The sequence below is a fragment of the Rattus norvegicus genome, chromosome 4 (assembly GCF_021556685.1).
Source record: "Rattus norvegicus strain SHRSP/BbbUtx chromosome 4, alternate assembly SHRSP_T2T, whole genome shotgun sequence".
In the NCBI taxonomy this organism is placed as follows: domain Eukaryota; kingdom Metazoa; phylum Chordata; class Mammalia; order Rodentia; family Muridae; genus Rattus; species Rattus norvegicus.
The window spans coordinates 6,258,177-6,280,255 of record NC_141537.1 but is presented as its reverse complement, the minus strand read 5'-3'; the positions used below and the strand labels follow the sequence as shown (position 1 = coordinate 6,280,255).

Below are 22,079 nucleotides of genomic sequence, written 5' to 3'. Positions count from 1 at the left end.
AACAGCACAAAATAGGTGATAGTTACTTAGGCCCTAACATCTGGTCCATGTGGAGGTCATCTTACCTCATTGTCTAGGTAAGTGACATTAGCTACAGTGTGGATCCTTAATCTCATGGCAGAGCTCTGCAATTCTGTGTTTTTAACAGAATTCACTTATGTACATCAACATAAGTTGTGTACTCATGTACACATTTATTTAGTCTGGAGTTTTCACACCTATTCTTCCCTAACCGCTGTAGGCTGTGTGTGGGGTTGGCTTTTGTCCTAGATATCTACATATTGCTTTTTTAGGTAATTTATTTATTTATTTTGTAGGGGAAGAGAGATTATCTCTGGCTATCCTGACATTGTACTATTTAAAACCCATGTTGCCTGCATCTCAAGATTAGCTCACAATGGCTGCGGGGACTTATTTAAATGTGAAATGTCACATGATGGTACTGTCAACACTCAGATGTAAATAAAATTCCCTCAGCAGGTTGGCAGATAGAATTAAATGTGACTGTGCCTGACTGGCTTGAGTGGTGTACAGCTGAATAAAACCTAGTTTTTGAGGAGATGATCTTAGACTCTATTATGAGATGCTAGATATTTGTGCCATTTTTTTATAATATTTATTTATTTAGTATACATCATACAGCTTTCTGCCTGCATGTATGCCTGCAGGCCAGGAAAGGGCAATGAATCTCAATACAGATGGTTGTGAGCCACCAGGTGGTTGCTCAGAATTGAACTCAGGACCTCTGGAAGAGCATCTCTCTGAGCCATCTCTCCAGCCCAGGTATTTGTGTCATTTCTTTTTGAATAGACATTGTTTAACCCACTAAAAGACAAAAAAAAAAAAACCCATAAAGCAGTGTGTCTGAGTTAAGTTTAGTTTGTTTGTTTGTTTATTTATTTATTTATTTATTTATTTATTGGGACAGGATCCTATTGTGATGATTGTGTACCCCAGGCTGGCCTCGAATTTACAGAGATCTGCTTGCCTCTGCCCACCTCTCAGTGCTGGGATTAAAGGCATGTATCACCACCATGCCTGATGACTTTTCTTTTTTAAATAGTTTATTGTTAAAGCACTTGCTTAGCACTCATAAGGCCATTTACTTTCAACTCCCAGGGTGTGCATGGGCACGTGTGTGCTCACGTTCACACACACACATTTATCTAGCTTTTAGAGACAGAATCTCATGTGTCTCAGGCTGGTCTGGAACTTACTATGTAATTGATAATGAGCTTGAATATTACCCTGCCTCCACATCCCAAGTGCTAGAAGTACAGACAAGTGGTAATGTATTAGTCAGAGTTCTCTAGAATTACAGAATTTATGGAATATAATACATATGATATGTCATATATCATGTTATATAAACAGCATTTATTGGGATTACATTCAGGCTGCAGATCAACTAATTGAACAATCACTAGCTGTGAACAAAAGTATAAGAGCCTAGGAGTTGATCAGTTCCACAATGTTGGGGGTCTCAGCTGGTCTCTGTATGTGCTGGAATCCCGAAGGAATAGGCTCCAATGCCAAGTGAAGGAATGGATGTGCTAGGAAAATGAGGACAAGCAGGCAAAGAGCAAAGCCTTCTTTCTACCATATCCTTATATAGGCTTCCAGCAAAAAGTAAGGCCCAGATTACAGGTGTAATCCAAATATAGTTGACAACCAACAATAGCCATCACAGGATCTATAACTGGTTTAGGATAATGAATGCATTTCTTTTGTAACTTGGACAAGTTAGAAAGATTCATTTCTGTAGCCATTGTTATAGATATGATGAAGTTAGAAGCCAGGAACTACATACACATGTGCTGTTCTGTGAGATAGTATCATTCTGAGAGGCAAGCTCTTCTTATCTTTCCTTCCCCCTAGCATGGATCCTGGGGAAATTTTAATTCCTTATTATTTATTATCTTATTCAATTCTGTATTATCTATTGCTTCAAGTCTGACAGCTGAAGAAAGGGGCACAAGGGTCTCTGTGAATATTTCCTTCCTGTGCCACCCTAGGCTACTAAATCACTCCTCCAGTACCCTCCCTCCCATTAGTAAGTACTGATGTAGAAACATTAGAACCACCAATGGGATGTTCCAGATGTCTAAAATGAGGAAACTTTAGTGGCTAAGTACAAAGTTTTCTTTTACCTTTTGAGCTAAAAGTACTGATGTCAAAGGACAAAATTACAATTTTTCCCCCTTTCCTTTTTAAGGCATCTAAAGTTTTCCTTGAATTCCTTTTTCTCTTGCCTCAGCTTTTCAAATGCTCAACTATGGGTATGAGTTCACTCTGGAACTCTATGTAGACCAGGCTGTCCTCAAGCTTACAGAAATCCTCCCTTTTCTGTCTCCTGAGTGTTGGGATTAAAGGCTAACTTGATTGGCTACACTTTAAAAAATTTTTTTTAAATTTTTTTCTCCATCTTTATTAAATTGGGTATTTCTTATTTACATCATCCCCCTAGCCCCTCTTCCTCCCCTTCTATATGGGTGTTCCCCTCCCCATTCTCCTATTACTTCCCTCCCCACAAGAATCCTGTTCACTGGGGTCCAGCCTTGGCAGGACCAAGGGCTTCCCCTTCCTCTGGTGCCCTTACTAGGCTATTCATTGCTACCTATACAGTTGGAGCCCAGGGTCAGTCCATGTATATATAGTCTTTGGGTAGTGGCTTAGTCCCTGGAAGCTCTGGTTGGTTGGCATTGTTGTTCATATGGGGTCTTAAGCCCCTTCAAGCTCTTTCAGTTCTTTTATTTTTGAGACAGGGTCTCAACTTTGTAGTCCAGGTTGACTTTGGGTTTTGGTAATCCTTCTGTTTCAGTTTCTTAATCACCCAGTCTCTCAAATGCAGCATGTTTTAACAGTATTATTATTATTATTATTATTATTATTATTATTATTAAGACTAATTCAAATAGTTTCAGATCACTGTGAACTCTTGGTAATCCCATATCATCCTTTAGAATGCTGGGATTATTGGTTTGTGCTATCACCCGCAAGCCCATTTCCACCCCACCTCCGAAGCAGAGTTCTCTGTGTACATACATTCAGCTGTCCTGGAACTATCTGTGCACCAGGCTGGCCTTTGAACTCAAAGATCCCCACCTCTATCTTCCAAGTGCTGGGATTAAAGGCCTGCTCTACAACCACCACCCAGCCCAAGTTCAGTCTTAACTGACTTTATTTTCAATTCTAGAATCAGGCAAGTCTTCCTGATTTTAGTAGTTTATTGAGATGATCAAGGAAAGAAGGCATAAACAAAGAAGCCACTGGGCTTTTCAAAGTTACTTTTCTAGCATAATGGGCCCGAGAGACCTAGCCTTAGAAAGGCAACCAGTAGGTTAATGTGAGGTTTCTGTCTAAATAAGGATTAAGGTAGAGTAACTTTATTATCATGTCAATTGAAACTGGCCAGCCAGTTGGAATCTTTTCTAGGAAGAGCAGTTTTTAGTTAGGGTTACTATTGCTGTAATGAAAGCCACAAAACAACTTGGGGACTAGGGTATTTGTCTTGTTTACACTTCGACAACAGTATCTAGGCAGTTCAGGTTCCTGGAGGCAGGAGCTGATGCAGAGGACATAGAGGAGTGCTGCTTCCTGCCTTGCTCCAGGGCCTTTCTTAATGGAACCCAGGAGGAACAGCTGAGGGGCAGCCATATTCACAATGGGCTGAACCCTCCCACATCCATACTAATTAGGAAAATGCCTTACAGGATTGTCTACAGCAAGATCCTTTTCTCAACTGAGGCTCCCTCCTTTCTGAAGATTAGTTTGTATCAAGTTGATCTAAACTAGCCAGCACAAACAACTTGTTTCCGTTTGACTTTTGACTTCATTTTGGCTTTTAGCTCACTGTGTTGGCCAAGTGCAAAAGTTTTCACTACATAGACAACCTGCTGTAATTTTTATCTAACAAGTCTATTAAATAGATGGACAGTAGGCACATTAACAAGAGAAAGGTATATACAATTTTGCACACATGAAGGCACTACATGAACATCAATATTCAGCCCTCCTGTTAGCTGTAGGAGTTTATATAACTTCTCCACATGGGGGGTGAGCAGTGGGTGGGCCACTGAGAAGAGTCAGAGCCCTCAAAATCAGGACAGACTGAGTATGGTGCTGACCTTAGTCCATAAAGTCAGGCAGATGCGGCTCGGGGGTACAGCATTGGAACTGTGTACGTACATTCAGCTGTCCTGGAATTAGCTGTGGACCAGGCTGTAGAAAATGTGCAAAATGCCTTTGGTTCGGCATCTCAATGAAAACTAGGCCCGGTGGTTGTGAAGGATGTCATCCCAAACCTGTAATTCTGGAAAGTTCAAAGTCAGAGGGAGCAACTAAGCTGCAACCTTTTCAAAAGAGGGCTGGGGTAGGCTTCTAGGGTAGAGTGTTTAGCATGTACAAAGCCTTGGGGTTCAATGTCTACCACTAGGAAAATCAAATTTTGCACTCAAAAACAAAACAAAAACGAGCAAAGGAAAAAAAAGAATGCCATGTGGTAAGAAGGTGGTTGAGGGTCTGGAGAGGTGGTTCAGTGGTTAAGAGCACTGGCTGTTCTCCCAGGAAGTCTTGAGTTCTATTCCCAGCATCCACATGGCGGCTCACATCACCTGTAATGGGAACCGATGTCCTCTTCTGGTTTGCCTGAAGACAGTGACAGTATACTCATATTCATAAAATAAATTCATCTTTATTTTAAAAAAGTGGTTGAAATCCAGATTCGGCACTCCATGTAAGTAATGATGGGGCCTCTCACGGTTCAAGTAAGATCAGGGCTGGGGACGGGGCACTGAGGAGGATCTAAGTCGGGACCACAGCTCTCAACGTCCATTGGGAGTGTGAGTCATATTATGCTAGCAGCTCGTTATCTCAGAATCCACAGTCAGAGGCTGTGAGCGTCCTTCCTCCCAGCCTGCTTCCGGCAAACGCAGGATTGTCTACAGGTCGCCTCAGGCTTTAGAGTCCTCCAGGCTCAGGGCTTGCGAAAGGTGGCGGTTTCCCACTCTATTCAGTCGCCTATATAAACCCTCTAGAGTTCCACCATGCTCAGCTCCGAGAATCTTCAGGTCTGGGAGACGCGCGCTATCGGATCCGACGACCAAGGAAGCTGCTGTGCACGCTAGCTTCAGGGCCGGGCGGAAGTCGACGTCGCCGCGCCGCCACCGCGTGACGCACTTCCTGTTTGTTGTTGGAGAAAAGGAGAGAAAGGAAAGCGCGAGGAGACGCCGCCACCGCCACCAGCGCACTGTGCCAGAGCCGCGAGGAGACCGGCCGCCTGACTTCCCCCCTCGCTGGCCGCCGCGTCCTCGGTGAGGGTCCGCGTATTGGGGCGGAAAGCGGGGTTGACTGCGGCGGGAGGAGAGGGTTTGCGGGTGAGCTAACCCGCTTGGCACCCGGAATACGGGTTCTGGAAACCGGCTCGACAGTGGGGCCGGCGGGTATTGCTCGCTAGGGCCGAACGGGTCCCAGTCCAAGCTGTAGTCTGTGTCTAGTTCTTGGTCTGGGCTGGTTCTAGGTTGGGTCTGTAGAGAGCGTTTTTGCGGTTCCTGGTCAGGCCTAGCTTGGGGCTTAGCTCCGGTCCGCTTCCCAGGCTCTCTGGTTAGCAGTGGCGGTTGGGGCCCGGCACGCGCTAGGTCGGCCGCAGAGCTCCAGGAGTCGGCGAGGCTGGTGTCACCGTGTCCTGGTGTCCTCAGTGCATTCTGTAAGCAAGGGGTCAGGTGGCATGCGAAGAGCAGAACTCCCAGGAAGGCACAGTCACTGGCCCAGGCCACCAGGCTGCGAAGGGGGCCGGTGAGAAGGCCAAGGCGGTTTGGTTTCCAGGATGCTCCTGGGACTGTTGGGGAAGTTTGCTAGGCGATCTGCCTGGCTTAGTTTACTTTTAAAACTCGTTTGCTGTTGGCCTTGAAGGTTGCTTTGCTGTGGTTTATGTAATAAAGTTTATGTAACTGAAGTTTACATTAAGTCTTAATTTACTTCGGCTGTGTAGACTAGGGAACTCTGCACTGCAAACTGAAAGGTTGTCTTAAAATTTTTTTTTTTTTGAGACAGAGAGTTTTACAGAATGAGTTTGTCAAGTTTTAAAAGCTTTGTTACCGAAGCTGTTTGTGAACCGTTGATAGGGAATGGCGGGGATGGTCCCACCTAATAAGGTGGGGAATGCCTACAGTGAGGAGTGTGTGCCCACCTTATTATTATTGTTATTATTATTGTTGTTATTATTATTATTATTATTATTATCGTTTTTATTAGAATCATAGATTTGTGGTTAGGGTTTGTGCATTCGATCTAGACCCTAGAATCTTAGGAGATTCTGCTTGCTAGGGAAATAAGTGATAGCTACTATAAGGCAACCGTTTTAGTAGAAATATTGGATGTAAAAGCCAGAGGAGGGAACAGCTAAAGAGCAGGCGTCTTGACATTTGATACCTGAAATGAAGTGTATCAGACTTACTGATACCTGAAAGAAAGTTTTCATATCTGTTACCGTACTCCTTGTCCTTTGGGACGTCACCACCACAGGTGGAATTGCCCTCTGGTGTGTGATTACTATGTGATCAGTACAGACACTTGCAGTGAACTTCGGGTAGAGCTTTGGGATTAGGAAGAACATGAAATACGGGAAGAAATGCTGCCTTTTGTAGGAATGGGTTAATTAATTTATTATATATAAGTACACTGTAGCTATCTTCAGACACACCAGAAGAGGGCATCAAATCTTATTACAGATGGTTGTGAGCCACCATGTGGTTGCTGGGAATTGAACTCAGGACCTCTGGGAGAGCAGTCAGTGTTCTTAACCACTGAGCATCTCTCCAGCTCCAGTCTTCTCTTCTGTTCACTCTTTTGCCCAGGCAGACCTCTTAGATTTCCGGCCCTCTTGTGTCTCTTGGAAGTTGTTCCCCCACCCGAAACCCCTGCCCGAGACAGAAGATGGGGTTTCTTTGTGTATCCCTGGCTGTCCTGAATTTGCTCTGTATACCAAGCTGGCCTTGAATTCAGATTCCTCTGCCTCTGCCCTCCTAAGTGCACTGAAGGCAGTACTCACTATGTCCAGCTGAGAAAGTTGGCTTTTAAAATATTTTTATTGTGTTTATGTGTGTGTATATATGAAATGTGTATCTTATAGCCTATGCCTGGGAATCCGACTTTCTGGCCAGTATGCTCTGTTTATATAGCTGTGCACTGCCAGTGCTGAGTTTGTTCTTTTTGATTTTGAGTTTAGGGTCTCAGCGTGTTAACCTGGAACCCAATGATCAGCCTCCCAAGCGCTGAGATCAAAGATGCACCACCACATCCTGCCCTTTTTTCTTCTACCTCTTGACTACAGGTCTCACTTTTTAGCTGTAGCTTGGTATATAGATCAGGCTGGCCTTGAATTCTGCTTCGACTTCACTAATATTCCCCATGCTTGGCCCAGAGTACATACAATGTTAGGGAGTCAACTCTCTATTTCAGTAGGTTCCTGGGATGGAATTTAGGTTGTAAGACAAGTGGGACTGAATTGTTTGGCCAGCTGGCCAACTCCATAGCCTGACAAGTTTGCTTTTGTTCAGTGGAAGATGAACAAGTGAACTCAGATCATTGAGCTTTAGAGTGGAATATCTTAAAGAAATCATTGTCTGCCAGGCAATAATGGTCCATACCTTTAATCCTAGTATTCAGAAGGCAGAAAGAAGCAAGCTGATCTCTGAGAGCTGGAAGCCAACATGGTTTACAGTTGGAGTTTAGGACAGCCAGGACTACACAGTGAAACCCTGTCTCAGAAAAACCAAACAAAAAGCCAAACAAATTATTCCTTGAGTCAGAGGTGGACCAGTGTCCTCCTGAGTTGGATGTCACCTAGGTCTGTATAGTGAGATCTTCCTTAAAAACAAAAGTATTGTTGATTTCAGTGTTAGATGTGAGCTAAATAGTATATTGGGTAATGAATATTCTTGCAAACTGTGAAAACAGAAGTAGGAATTCCTCAGAATAGTGGCTCTACTGTCAGAGTTAAGTGACAATACCATTTCCCTATGTAAACCTGTATTGTACCCATAGCAGCTGCTAACATTTCCACCCAGCAAACTTTTGTTTTTGTTTTTCAAGACTTGGTTTCTTTGTGTGCCCCTGGCTGTCCTGGAATTCACTCTGTAGAGCAGACTGACTTCAAACTCAGAATCAGTTTGTCTCTGCCTCTGCCTCCCTGTGCTGGGGTTAAATAAAGGTGTGCACCACCAGCACCAGCCACATACTTAGAATTTTAAAGAAGGCACTTGTTACACTGTTCACTACTGGTGTGATAGTATGTGCCTTTTACAGTATTTAATGCTTAAGGATGCTCCTATACTTTTAGACCATATCTGATGCCTTCCTAAAGAGCAAGCAAATAGAACAGAATCGGCCTTTCTACTTGGTCCAGCTTTGTAGGATTCTTAAAAACTGACTTTTTTACTTTGAAAGTGATCCTATGTTAAGTCTTAAATTTATCCAGGACACCATCTGGTGGTGAAGGGCCTATAGTTACAGACTTTGAGTTTGTAGGAGGAATTAGATGGCAAATTAATGTTATGTTTCTTTTTTCATGTATAGAATTTAAGAGAGTTTAACCTTGGGAATAGAAACAAGGCTCAGTGAGCTGTGTAGTATTGTGTGGGTCCTTGATACCAGTAATTCAAGAGGGTGAGGTAGAATTTTAGGTAGAGGCAGTCTTGGCCTATGAGACCCTACTTCTACCAATAAACCAGAGGTTAACGAGAAGAAAAGAGCAGATGAGAAGAACATGACAGAAATATTAATGTTGTAATTGGACTGGTGTGGTGGTTAAGAACCTAAAGCATAGGAAGTCCTGAGGACTAGAGAGAGCTTGATTCCTGGGACCCACATAAGGGTGGCAGGAGGGCATGGACTCTTTAAAGTCGTCTTGTCCACAGGTGTGCCCTTCCCCTAGTGAGCGTGATAGGGGGAAATGGACCATTTTCTCCTGAGGTCTCTGTAGCCCTGGCTGCCCTGGTTGAACTGCCTGGCCTGGACTCACAAATATCCTCCAGTCTCTGCCTCCCAAGAGCTGGGATTAAAGGAGTGCACCACCATGTCTGGTCTAGGAATTTTGTCTTTTTTAGATAGTGAGGAATTTCATTTTTATTACATACTGCTATGGATAAAAGTGTTTTGTCAAACTACATAATTTTGGATGGCCAAGGAAGAGCACATGACCATGTTACTCTCCTACCTGAGAATGCAAAATGCTAAAAATACTTTTTATCTCCTAGGGTTACAGTGTTTGTGTAAAGAGGTTTCAGTTTCATGTACTTCAGTTGGCTATAGGGTGGTTTTCTCTTAAAAGGACTATCTAATCCAAGTCAAAGACCTTTCAGGCATTCTCAATAAATAAAGACCATAGCTTCTAGCTTCTAATAGTGCTGAACTGTGATGTATTAAAACTACTAGGGTACTTTAGGAATGATGAGCCTTCAGAAAGGTTTCTTTATGCAACACATGATTTTTGCCCCCTGTAAAATTTTGTATTTTGGGGGGAAAGGGGATAAGTTGCAGGTGTGGGGTGTGTGTGTGTGTGTGTGTGTGTGTGTGTGTGTGTGTGTGTTTGCGTGCAAGCATGCGCATGTGCTTGTGAAGGCCAGGCAATTGGGTGTCCCGGTTTCTTACACACACACACACACACACACACACACCCTCCTTAATGGAAGTCTCCCACTGAATTCAGGGGCTCACCACATGGCTACACTGGCTGTGTGTTGTGCCACACAGAACAGCCCTGCTGTTCTGTCTAAGTGGGCATCTGAATCAGTTCTAAACTGTTACCACATCCTCCTCACAACCCCAGGATTTTCTCAGTGGTGAGTTTTGAGACAAGGTGTCACTAAATGGTTCAGACTGGTCTCAGTACTTGTTCCTAGCAGGGCTGTGGTTGTGCACTCCTTTAAGCGGGAGGCAGAGGCAGGCAGGTGAGGCGAGTCGAGTTCAGAGGCCCATCTGATCTACACAGAGAAACCTGTTTCAAAACAACAAACTAAACTAAAACAAAATTTGTCCCTAATCCTAGCTAAAATTCTCTTACCCTCAAAGGGTATTATATATTGTGTATTATGTATCCCCACTTAGATTTGACAGATGTTTCACCTATGCAGGTCAGAGGACAATTTGTAGGAATTTGGACCCTGGGGATTGAACTCAGGCTTGGTGGCAAGTGCCTTAACTTGCTGAGGTCTCAGTATATTTATTATATTGTGGGAATTCATGAGATGAAGAAGATGAGGAAGAGGAGGAGAGGGACGAGGAGGAAAAGGAGGAGGAGGAAGAGGAAGAACAACTACTACTACTCAGGAAATGATGTCTCTGGATTTATAATTTATTTCCTTCCAAATAATTTGTTACTGCTTTGACAGTTAAAGTTTTTTTTTTTTTTTTTTTTTCTTTTTTTTGGAGCTGGGGACCGAACCCAGGGCCTTGCGCTTCCTAGGCAAGTGCTCTACCACTGAGCTAAATCCCCAACCCCCCCCCCCTTTTTTTTAAAGATTTATTTATTTTATATATGTGAGTACACTGTAGCTGTTTTCAGGTACACCAGAAAGGGGCATCAGACCTCACTACAAATGGTTGTAAGCCACCATGTGGTTGCTGGGAATTGAACTCAGGACCTCTGGAAGAACAGTTCTTAACTGCTGAGCTATCTCTCCAGCCTGACTTTGTTAATGTTTACATGGCTTGGAATTCTACTCCTGCCTCTGCCCCCAGCTAGGTTTTTATAGGTCAGCCTCACCTGTGTTGGTCCTCTTCACATTTGCTTCCTGCTTCCACTTTGTCAAGAAAAGAGTACTACATTTATTTAGTTTGATGCCTCCATATAAATTGAACTCCCACATGGAATTTTTTAATCTTTTTCCAAGACAGGACAGGGTCTCACTACGTAGTGCTAGTTGACCTGTAATTGAATATGATTATGACTAATTTTGAACTTACATCTGCCTGCCTTTGCCTCCCAAGTTTCTAGATTAAAAGTGTTTGCCCCCATGCCCAGTAAAACTTAACTAAAACTTGTTTTTGTTTTTGGAGACAGGGTAGCCTTGGTTGCCTGGAATTTTCTATGTAGGCCATGCTAGCCTTGGACTCAACAAATATCCTTTTACTCCTGTTTTTATAATGCTGGGATTAAAGGTGTTTACCACTACACCTGGTCTTAATTTAAGAGAAAAGATAGATTTAGTCTTAGTGGATGTGGCCTTGGATTGTATTATTCTTCAGTACTGACCCTCTTTTATGGAAAGGAAAAGAGCTATTTTTGTTGGTGACCTGGCAAGACTCATGCAAAAGATTGTTGCCCAGTCTTTCATGGACAGAGAAATGTGTGTGCATCAGGAAAAGTCGTGTATTTGGCAACAATGAGGCTCAGGAGTATGGTTGTAGAGTTCAAAGCACAACACATGGGAGGGATGCAGTAACAACAGGTCCGCTCTGGTAAGTTTCTGGGCCTTAAGGAGAAAAGTCCGAAGGACAGAGTTGGAGTTCAATCTTGGGGACTGAATCTGTTTTATATGAAAACCAGTCCTGGAGCCAGAGTCAGTTTAGAACCGATTAAAAAGATTTGCACACATGCTGTTTATTTCCTCTTTCATTCCAGCCTGCACTCCACTCAGCTTTTCCTCTCTTAGGATGCAGTCTATCAAGGGGGTTTTAACAGGCTTCCCATCCAGCAGCTGGTACTGCTCTTGCAGCCTATCTGAGTTCTGATCCCGGCACTCTTCTCAGGCAGCTCCCAAGTGCCTGTTAACTTGAGCTACTAGGAGGTGCAACTTATGGCCTCCCTTCGCACCTGTATTCACACATAAATTCAAAATGAAACAATTTGTATAATTTGTTTTACTTGGAATCCTACTATCAGAATGTTCTTTAAAATTAAAACTGCTTGCCACTGGAGTACCAGTTGAAGATCAGCTTGGTCTACAGAGTGAGTTCCAGGACAGCCAGGGCTACACAGAGAAACGCTGTGTGTGTGTGGGGTGAGGAGTGGAGGCAGGAAAGAAAAAGAAAAAAAGAAAAAAAGCTGTGCTTGTTAGTGTGTGAATTGTGGCACAGCATGCGTGAAGTGTTCAGAGGACAACTTGTGTGTGTGAGTGGGGTGTGTGTGTGGAGAGGTCAAAGGCAAGTAGGTCATCTTGCTTTTGGGGGTGTGTGTGTGGTACTTTTACATGGTTTGTGGTCTTGCTGGCCCCAAGAATGTTATAAATCAACCAGGAGTGGTTTAGCGTTCCTTGTATTTTCAGGAGATATTCAAAAGTTGGTTTCTTTTTTTGAGTTAGCAACTTATGTAAAGTTTGAACACCTTAGATTTAGTGTCTGTTTTTGTTCTCTCTCCTTATCCCTCCATACCCATACTAGTTTGTTAGGGTTATGTGGGGATTTCCGTTTGGAACTGTCTTGTAGCCCAGGTTGTTCTCGAACTCCTGATCCTGGCAGTAATCTTCTCTGTTTGGATATTTTGCCTTCATGTGGATATGTGCACTATGTGCTTGACAGGTGTCCAAGGAAATCAGAAGAGGGTGTTGAGTCCTATTGGAATTGGAATTGCAGACAGTTGCGAGCTGCCCTGTAGGTGCTCTGAACCACCCTGGTCCTATAGAAGTGTAACTGTGCTCTTAACTACTGATATTCCCCACCCCCACCCCCCAAGGCAAAATCTCACTATGACTGGTCTGGAACTATGCTTGGCTTCGGTGTGTGTGTGTGTGTGTGTGTGTGTGTGTGTGTGTGTGTGTGTTTGTGTGTGTTTGGACATTCTCATTAGAAGTGGGAGATTATAATGAATAGCCATAGGGAAAGGTTTCACACTGCTACTGCTAGTTGAATTATATAAGACAGATGCTTCTGGCAGCAGTTTGATCTTGGATAAACTAAAAAAGCTTCAGACTAAGTATAACTAATACATTGGAGCTGGGTAGCTGAGGTCTGTAATATAATCCACTCAGGAGTCTGAGGCAGGAGGACTGCCAGATACAAGGTCAACCTGAATAATTTAGGGAGACCATGCTTCAAAAAGGCCTGGGTCAGCTAGGACTGTATCTTATTGAGTGCTGCCTGGCATACTTGGTAGCCAAGTAAAATGACTACCACCACTAAATGAGAGAATTGAAGGAACTTTTTTTCTTCTTTGTAGCCCTGGATGTCCTGGAACTCAGGCTCTAGACCTGGCTGGCCTAGAACTTGAGATCCACATACCTCTGTCTCCTGCATGCTGAGATTAAAGTAGTTTGCCTTCATGCACAGCTGAACTTTGGTATTGGTAAATACCTAGTGCACTGGGTATGGGCTTCTGGTGGGTGTTCTGGGTTCAAATAGAGTAAAGCATGTTTCCCGTTAATGTCGAGTGTATATTTGGATAGTGGATAACATTTTAGTATTTTACTTATTTGGTGTAGCTAGTCTAAATTAATCCTAAGTGGATAAGCAATTTGTGTTCACATTGTATATAATAGTCTATAGTATTAGTAGTTGTCTTTAATATGAATTGTGAGTATCTGTAGGGTTAATTATGAGTACTTGTTTGAAGTGCATCTTGGCAGACACTATCATCAATGTATTATCTTGTAGAATTGGACCAACCAGGTAGGTCCTTGAGCTTTCATTTCCACTCCAGTGACCATCTGTTCTCTGTAATTGATCTTCCCTCTTCATTTCTGTTTGTTTACACGTGCTGGTTATTTATCTTTGTAGTTCATTGTTGGCCTCATCTTTCCTTTTTCTTTCTTTTTTTTTTTTTATTTTATCTTCGTTCAGGTTTGATTGCTTGTAATCATCTCAGTAGAAGCACTGTCAACTGGGTCTCCTTCCCCCATACTTAGGGGTGCCTTTCTCATGTTGGCATTCCTGTATTAAGGAGTGAAAACGGGAAGAGTCAAAGTTTGGTTTTTAGTGATAGCAGGAAAGGCCACACTTAGATGAAAAATGGACTAAGGTTATATAGGTAATCACTTTATAATAATCAAAGCTGTAGGTCCTTCTGCCCCCAGATACAAGCTTGCAATATATATCATGTGCAAACATGTCTGCTTGTCTAGACTTGTGCATTGTGCTTTACTACTGAACCATATCCACTGTAGATGGTACTAATACAAAAAAGTGCTAAAATAAGGGCAGAAAAGAAAATCCAGCCTTTATTATTTTTGAGATAGTCTAAAGTAGCATTAGGTGGGTCTGGAGTTGGCTGAGACAGGCTCTTGTTTTCTGAGACAGGGTCACATGTGTTTCCTGTTGCCTACAAATTGGGGTCACACTAGTGGCCTAAATTCCTGATCCTTCTACCACACCCAGCTTGAGGTTAGTTGAGATAGTTCCTAAACTTTGTTTGGTGATCTGTAGCTTATTTTATAGCTCCTTCCCTCTGGTACCTGACACTAGTTAATACAACACGTGATTGTTGTCTTAATATTTCCTAGTTAGCTTAGTCCCTTGTGGCTGTTATTGCCTAGGTATTACACTTTTTGAGTCTCTGTCTTCATTGAAAAGAGGATGACCCAAAGGCTTTTTTTTCTGCAGGAGTAAGGGCTGAGGACCATGCTGAAGATGTTTTGAAAGAGTTATTTTCTTTATGTGGTAGGTATAACAACATAGAATTTACTAGAGAAAGACATGTTGGTTGGAGTGGGGAGACTCAATAGTTAAGTTTTGGTTATGTTCTATTTGAAACAGCATGCTCACTATCCAAGTGGCTATTTTGTGCAGTCTTGTGTCTATTTACTGGGTTAGGCTTTCATTTGGGACTCAGGGTGTTATATAATGGGCAGTAGATGTTGAGATGAGTGAGGCTTTGAGCACATTTGAGGAAATTCATCATAGAATGCAGATCTGAGAAGACTGGAAAAGATTTGGGAAGTCAGAAGAGCCCTTAAATGTATGGGGGAAGGGTTAGGAATTCCTGAGCTTAAATCAGGTGATTTCAGATGATGAGGTAGGACAGAAGTAGAAACTTGGGAGTGAGTCAGGCTGTGGAGAAAGAAATACATTGGACTTAAATTAGTCTATTTCAAGGGGTTTGGTGGTTGAGAGGTTGGCAGCTCTCAAAGTGTCTCGAGTTCTCCAAATGAATTAACTCAAGGGGTACTCTTCATTTAAGAAGGCCAGCATTCAAGTGTTGGCTGAATATCAACTGCCAGTTGGTGCTGTGTACCCCACTGCCTTGAAGTCAGGATTCATGGCTGGTTCATTTGGCTCTCCTGTCAGCTCTAGTTTTTGCATCACTCATAATAGAAACATGGACATTGGTGGAAATATTAGACCACCTCGGAGGAGAAGGAGAAGAGGGCATGTGCTTTGACTCTTACTAGCACTTCACAGTAGCTGTTGTTTCACTTTGTAAGGCTCACATATTTGCAGTCAGAAACAGTCTTGGGATTTATTGTTCTCTAAGAGTGGATTAGTACAACAATGTTTGCCTTGTCTGTGTTGGGTCCTGCAGTTATTAGCATTGGTTTTTAAAATGCTGCTTTAGACAGATCCTTTGTAGCCCAACTTTTATCATTTAATGGAGTAGAGAGGAAGAGGTGTTGTTTTTTTTCCCTGGTGTTGATGACCAAACTTAGGGCCTTACATGTACTCACAGGCTCTCTACCATTGAACATATCTCCAGTCTTTATTTTGGTATTATTTGCTATTTTTGTTTTTGAGACAAGCACCATTGTGCAGCCAGGTGGGGCATAAAGTCTGAAAGGGTAGGATAATGGTTGTTTGTTATCAAGGTGGTATTTGATGTTGTAAAAGATTGTGCTTTTCCATTTTGCTTGTAAGACCCTTTTCAAAGTTCATGGTCCTTTTCTTCCGAAGGTGAGTGGCAGTTTTTCTTGTTTTCCTTCTGAGGATGGTAGCCTTTGAGGAATCACATTTCCTGTAGGGCTCTCAGTAGTAGCTTTCCTGTGCCTGAAGGCTAATGTAGGTTGAAAACCCCAGACCTTGTGGACTGGTGCTCAGGCTGCTATTGTGTTAGGATTGTAAACTCCCTGGTGCTTTCCAGTAACTGAGCTGTGCCTCCTTCCTGTTTTGTCTGCCTTCCCTCAGTTTATATCATATAATATATAATTTTATATACGTATTTAGTTTTTGAGACAGGATTTCTCTGTGCAACAGAGCCCCCTGGCTGTCCTGTACTTGATTTGTAGACTGGTCTGACCTCTAATACACAGAGATTCTCCTTCCTCTGCCTCCCTAGTGCTAGGATCATAGGTGTGCACCATCACACCTGGCTGTCCTGAATTCACTCTGTAGACCAGGCTGGCATAGAAATCAGATGTGCCTGCGATTTGCATCTCTGGCACTGCAATTAAAGGTGTGTCTCACCATATGGATGGGAAATGATTCTTGAACCCAGTTTTTGGACAAAGGTCCTGCCTAAGATACAGGCTAGTGACTGGGTCAGTAGGTGCAGAGGAGGAACTGACTCTTATTCATTCTCTCATTTTTCACTGATTAAGCAGTGTTATCATGGGTGTATTTTTTTATTTGCAGGATTTGTTCCAACAGTCTGTTAAAACATGGTGGATTACTATGAAGTGCTGGGCGTGCAGAGACATGCCTCACCTGAGGACATTAAAAAGGCGTACGTAATTCTATTTCTGAGATGATGTTCTATACCATGGTTCGTTGGTAATTCGATAATGTAAAAATTAGGTTTATTCATTTTATGTGTGAATGTTTTGCTGGCCTGAATGTATGTGTGTATGCTCAGTGTTTAAGGAGGTCAGAAGACAGTATATGATCCCCTAGAACTGACTTTGTGGATAGTTGCAAACCACCATATGGGTGCTGGGAATCAAACTTTGGATCTCAGTAAGAGCAAGTGCTCTCAAACCCTGAACAAGGCAGCCATCCTGTACTGGGATCTAATCTAGGTCCTATGGTTTAATTTTAAATGTTTAAGTTCTAATATTTCTCAGACTAGGGGATCTTTGGGCATTCTTTCTAATTGGTGATCTTTAGGTTGAAAGACCTAACAACTCTTAAAAAAATGAAGTAGATGATTCTTAGGAGGTTAAGCTGGCTTTCATACTCATACACACTGTACACGCATACATACATACATACATATATATATATATATATATATACACACACACACACACACACACACACACACACACACACACGTACCCCAAAAACCTGACAAATTATACCATGTCCCAAAAAAGAAATGTTAAAATTGCCCTGTGTGCTAGAGGTCCTAGGTTCCATCTGGAGTTCCTCGTACTATCTATATTTACTTTGTGATACCTCCTTCTCTCCCTGGTGTTTCCTGAATTCCAACCTAGGCTTGTTGTCTCCACTGAACTATATCTGTAGCTCTTCACCATTATCTTTTAAAATGTTGGTGTATGCTGGGTGATGTTAATCCCAGTACTCAGAGTAGGCAGATCTCAGTGACTTTGGGACCAGCCTATTCTACAAAGTGAGTCCCAGACAGCCAGGACTCTGTTACACAGAGGGTTGGTGTGTCATCAGGGACATAACCAGTTGAGGCTTAGTGTTCTAGTTTATTTCTGATGCTGTGATGAACTACCCAAAAGAAACAGAAAAGGGTTTACTTCATGATAGAGGTCACATAGTCATCACTGTGGAGAAGTCATGGCAGACGCTTCAAACAGCTAGTTCGATTATATCTACTATAGTTCAGATAAATGAGTGTGTAGATGGCTGTGTTCTTGCTTGTTCTCAGCTTGCTTTCTTTGCAGTGTAGGGGTGCTGTCTACTGAACGGTGCTGTACCTAATCCACATCAGCTTCCTTGAGACCATTCTCCAAGTAATTCTATATTCTAGCCACAAAAGTTGACATTTCAATCTTGTTTAAGCATTAAATCTAGAACAGGTGGCTATTTAAAAGATATTAGGAGTCCAGATTGTGCTGTGGGAGATGTTCTTCCTTTATATTGATGATGAGTGGAGGATTGAATGGCTGGGGAAAAAATAGAAATACGAGGGAATTTATTTACATTGTATCTGTTCTGCTCAGTGGACAGGGAGTTGTCTACATTTTGTACACGCTTAGCCTGATCACCAGAGCCTGTAATTTGAATACTTGGATCATCCAACATGCAAGTTTTCAAACTAATTATTCTTGCCAGTTCTTGTGCAAGTATCTGAAATTAGAACTTGCTTATTTCATTCGCAGGAAAAAGGGGGCTTTACTGCTAAGATATTCTTATACCTAATGGTATAGTTATTTTCTGTTTAAGGGTAGGGTGTTTTTTCTTTTTCTTTTTTCTTTTTCCTTTTTTGAGACAGGATTTTTACAGTGTGCATGGCTGGCCTGGAGCTCAGTATGTAGACCAGGCTAGTCTTAACTCATAGACCCATTGCTGGAATTAAAGGTGTGCTACTACCATGGCTAGCTGCTTATATTAAAGTTCTATGGACTTCAGTGTACTCAGTATACACCTTTTTCATCTTTCAAGGTATCGAAAACAGGCACTCAAATGGCACCCAGACAAAAATCCTGAAAATAAAGAAGAAGCGGAGCGGAAATTCAAACAAGTAGCTGAGGCATATGAAGTGTTATCGGATGGTAAGTAAGCCTGAGCGGGAAGGGCTCTGAGAGGGTGCATCAGAACAGGACTTCTAAGAGAGCACAGACACAAAATTTGTTTGCTCCCAGCTAAACTGCTTCCCCTTCCCAAAGGTTTTTATTTTTTTGTGGACTTTGTATCTGGTACATCTAACCATGGGTCCTGAGGAGCTATGGGCCATGCATGAGCTGTAGACGTTGTTCTGCTGCAGGGATTGTTAATGGGGTTTTAATACTTGCACAAGGAAGGGGTGCTCCGATTTATTTAGACTTTGACACAAACACACACTTTGACACATACATACACACATACACATCCCACTTTAGATCTAGAGCATAGACATTAGATGCCTCTGAAGGTTGTTTGCAGTTGGGTGAAGGGTTAGCTGTCAGCTAGGGGCACCCATCACATTTGTGGTTAAGGAAAGATTTTGCATCTAAAAGGCTGGGACTAGTGCCAGAGATGTGAAAAGTACTGCCTATATCCTAAGCACTATCCTGCTGGGTGGCCTGGCACGAGTCAAGGCAGAGGCATTTAAAAGGTTAGGTACTAATTGACTGATTATAGGAAATAATAGGTCACCATCTTAAAAAAAATCTTTTTCTAGAAGGAACCTGACCTAAAATGCAATGAGCCAGCTTATTGGCATACAACTCCTTGCATTATCAATACTCTAATATGTAACCTTTCCAGTTTTAAAGGCAACCCACGAAACTTCACAAGTATCAATTTTTTTCCCCACTTAATGAAGACATTGATAACTGAAATCCTGCAAATGTGGCAAGGTCTTAATACTGTTGGGGCTTTGAGCTCTAGTGACTGGAGCCTGGACATCAGAGCTTATGTTACTGTTCTTACAAGGGCTCTTCTTACTCAAGATGGGGTTGTTCTTCACTTTGTTTCCCCTGTTGTAGAATAGCATAAGATTTTTGGGGGAAGACAGAAGGATGTGGCAGCTGTGTTGTGTGGCTATCCCAGAAGCACAAAGGCAGCAAGCAGGGCTTGGGCAACCAGCATAGCACCTATGAACCAAGTGAGTGAGTGGTCAGCTCAGCAGAACCTGAGCCTGAGCCTGAGACTGAGCCGTGCAATGTAGCACAAGCCTGGCTTCTTTTATGGTATATGCTTATCCACTGTGCATTCTACCCAGTGTTTAACATCCATTCGCTGGACTTTGTAGTAAGCATCTGTAGCTGTTACAAGTAAGTTTGCCAATTCAGGAGACCTGCCTCCTTTTAAAGTCAAGGGTCTTCTAAATGGATGTAGATTTAAAATGGGAAATACTGACTGAATGTTGGAAAGAACTTAACCATACTGATTGTTTTTCTCAAATTTAAAGCTAAAAAGCGGGACATCTATGACAAATATGGCAAAGAAGGATTAAATGGTGGTGGAGGAGGAGGTATGTCAATTTTCTTTTTGGAGACAAAAGGGCTTGACAAATTACTTGTGTAACTGAACTGTGTTCAGTTCTTAAACGATTTGTTCTTGATAGTCAATAGGGATTAGTCTTGAAAGTGGTGAGTGAGTTTCTTCTTCCTGCTTCCTCTTGTTTTCCCTTGCCCCTTTGTCACTTCTCTCTCCATTCCCCTCCCCGCTTCTCTCCATGTACTCATGGCTGGCCTCTCCTCCTCTTCTCCCTCTCTTTCTCTGCCCTACCACCTTCTTAATTCCCCTCCCCATGCCCTGAATAAACTCTATTCTATACTTAAAAAAAGTGGTAAGTTGTGTGAATGAGAAGCAAACATTTACAGGAGCTGCTCCTTGGCTGGGCCTGGTGGTGCATGCTGAAAATCCTAACGCCTAAGGTGGTATAGTGCCTGTGAGTTGAAAAACCTGCCTGGTGGGTTTCAGATTACTCTATATGATTACGATTTTTCTTCGGTAATTCTGCCTCCTCAAAGTAATTTAAAAAAAAATATAAAAACTGAACCAAAAGCGAATTTGACAGGAGCTTTGAGAATTAAAGGCCAGCCTGCTTTACATAGTGAGGATCTGCTTCAATAAAAGGGAGGGGGAGAAAAACCACCACACATTTGTCAAGTTAGGAGATGTATGTGGAGGTGTTTGCTTTGATAGATAGCCTTACTGTGCTTTCAGCAGTGATGCTGCCTATTGTGTGAAAATGGTGTGCAGCAGATGAGCTGCCTCACTGTGATCCTTAGAATGCTTGCTGTGACCTAATGTTGTACCTATGGGGAAATTGGTAGAGTAAATATTCTTCTTGGCTTTCATAAGCCTTTATAACTAATGACAAAAACAGTGAATAGTGATTTAATTATGTTAAAGCAGCATTGTAGACAGAGACTGAGAAATTCATAGGCCTTAGAGATCTGAGCACCCATGTGGCAAATGTAGTTAGCATCAGTGAAAAGTCTCAAGATGTGTGGAACATGTTCTCTCTTAGACCATGAAATATACAATAGTTTATGAACGAACAGTTGGTTTGAAATAGCAGAATTCATACGCTAAACACTTGACTTACTGTGCTTGTATAGGTGGAAGTCATTTTGACAGTCCATTTGAGTTTGGCTTCACATTCCGGAACCCAGATGATGTCTTCAGGGAATTTTTTGGTGGAAGGGACCCATTTTCATTTGACTTCTTTGGTAAGTACCTACTTGCTCCATCCTTTGGTCTGGCCCAGTGAGGGCTGGTGGTACCCTTTGCATTTAATATATTGTGTTGTGATATGGATCAGTGGAGTCCTCAGACATTTTCTGTCAACCTTTTTCAGAGCTTTTGGATTTGTAACTTCAGCAATAAAGATTTTAGTGTATTATTTCCCTCTTCCATGTGTATTATTCTATCCTAGTTAATTTGTTTTTGCCCTCTAGTGAATTTATGGTTTGGACAGGATAAGATGTTGGAAATCTAATCTTAATCTTTTTTAAACATTTATTTCTTACTTTTGGTGTTCAGGATTTGAAACCAGGATCTTGGATATACTGACATCTTTAGCATTCATCTACCTCCACTCTGCAAAGTAGTTTATTAGTGAGTTTGTGAAATGCACTAAGCATCATAGATGCTGGTCCAGAACATACAAGTTCCATAAACATACCCTTTGTAACTGTTCCTGTCGTCTAGTCTAGAGTGTGAAGAAAGGATGCATTTAGTGCAAAGCAGAGGGCACTGGGATAGCAGCTGGTGGATTGTGGGGAAGCAGGTCTCCTGCCTTTAGTCTGATGCCTGACCCTGGACCCTTAGGGATCGTGTACACAGGCGCAGACTTTTCCATGTCCTTGTCAGCAATCACTTAGTTACTAGAAATCTTCCTTATGGCTGAACATTGGTAAGCACTGGACTTGGGAGATCAGGGTTGAATGTGCTCTTGCTGCCTCTCTTTTGTCCTGGTGCACTGAGAGGGAAACACATCCTGTGTGTCTGAAGAGACTTGAACATCACCAGCAAACCCTCAGGAGGAGAAGCAGACAGTTGTGTCTACCAGTGATAGCAAAGGGAGACAGGTGGGATCCCTTCATGTCATGATGTCATAGGTGTGAAGAGGAGCAAGTCACCCTGGATCTGGT

General features: G+C 42.4%; 1 protein-coding gene across 16 annotated transcripts in view; it reads left to right on the top strand.

Moving 5' to 3' along the window:
- Positions 1-5,183: 5,183 nt before the first annotated feature.
- Positions 5,184-22,079, top strand: part of Dnajb6 (DnaJ heat shock protein family (Hsp40) member B6) — a 63,589-nt gene continuing 46,693 nt past the window's right edge. For 8 of the 16 annotated variants that reach the window (XM_087657912.1, XM_087657906.1, XM_087657902.1 and 5 more), the window contains exons 1-6: positions 5,184-5,312; positions 14,533-14,589; positions 16,495-16,585; positions 18,436-18,545; positions 19,886-19,948; positions 21,045-21,155. In XM_087657912.1, coding sequence (XP_087514038.1) covers positions 16,521-16,585; positions 18,436-18,545; positions 19,886-19,948; positions 21,045-21,155 — 349 coding nt within the window. In that variant the 5' untranslated portion in view covers positions 5,184-5,312; positions 14,533-14,589; positions 16,495-16,520. 16 annotated transcript variants of the gene reach the window in all.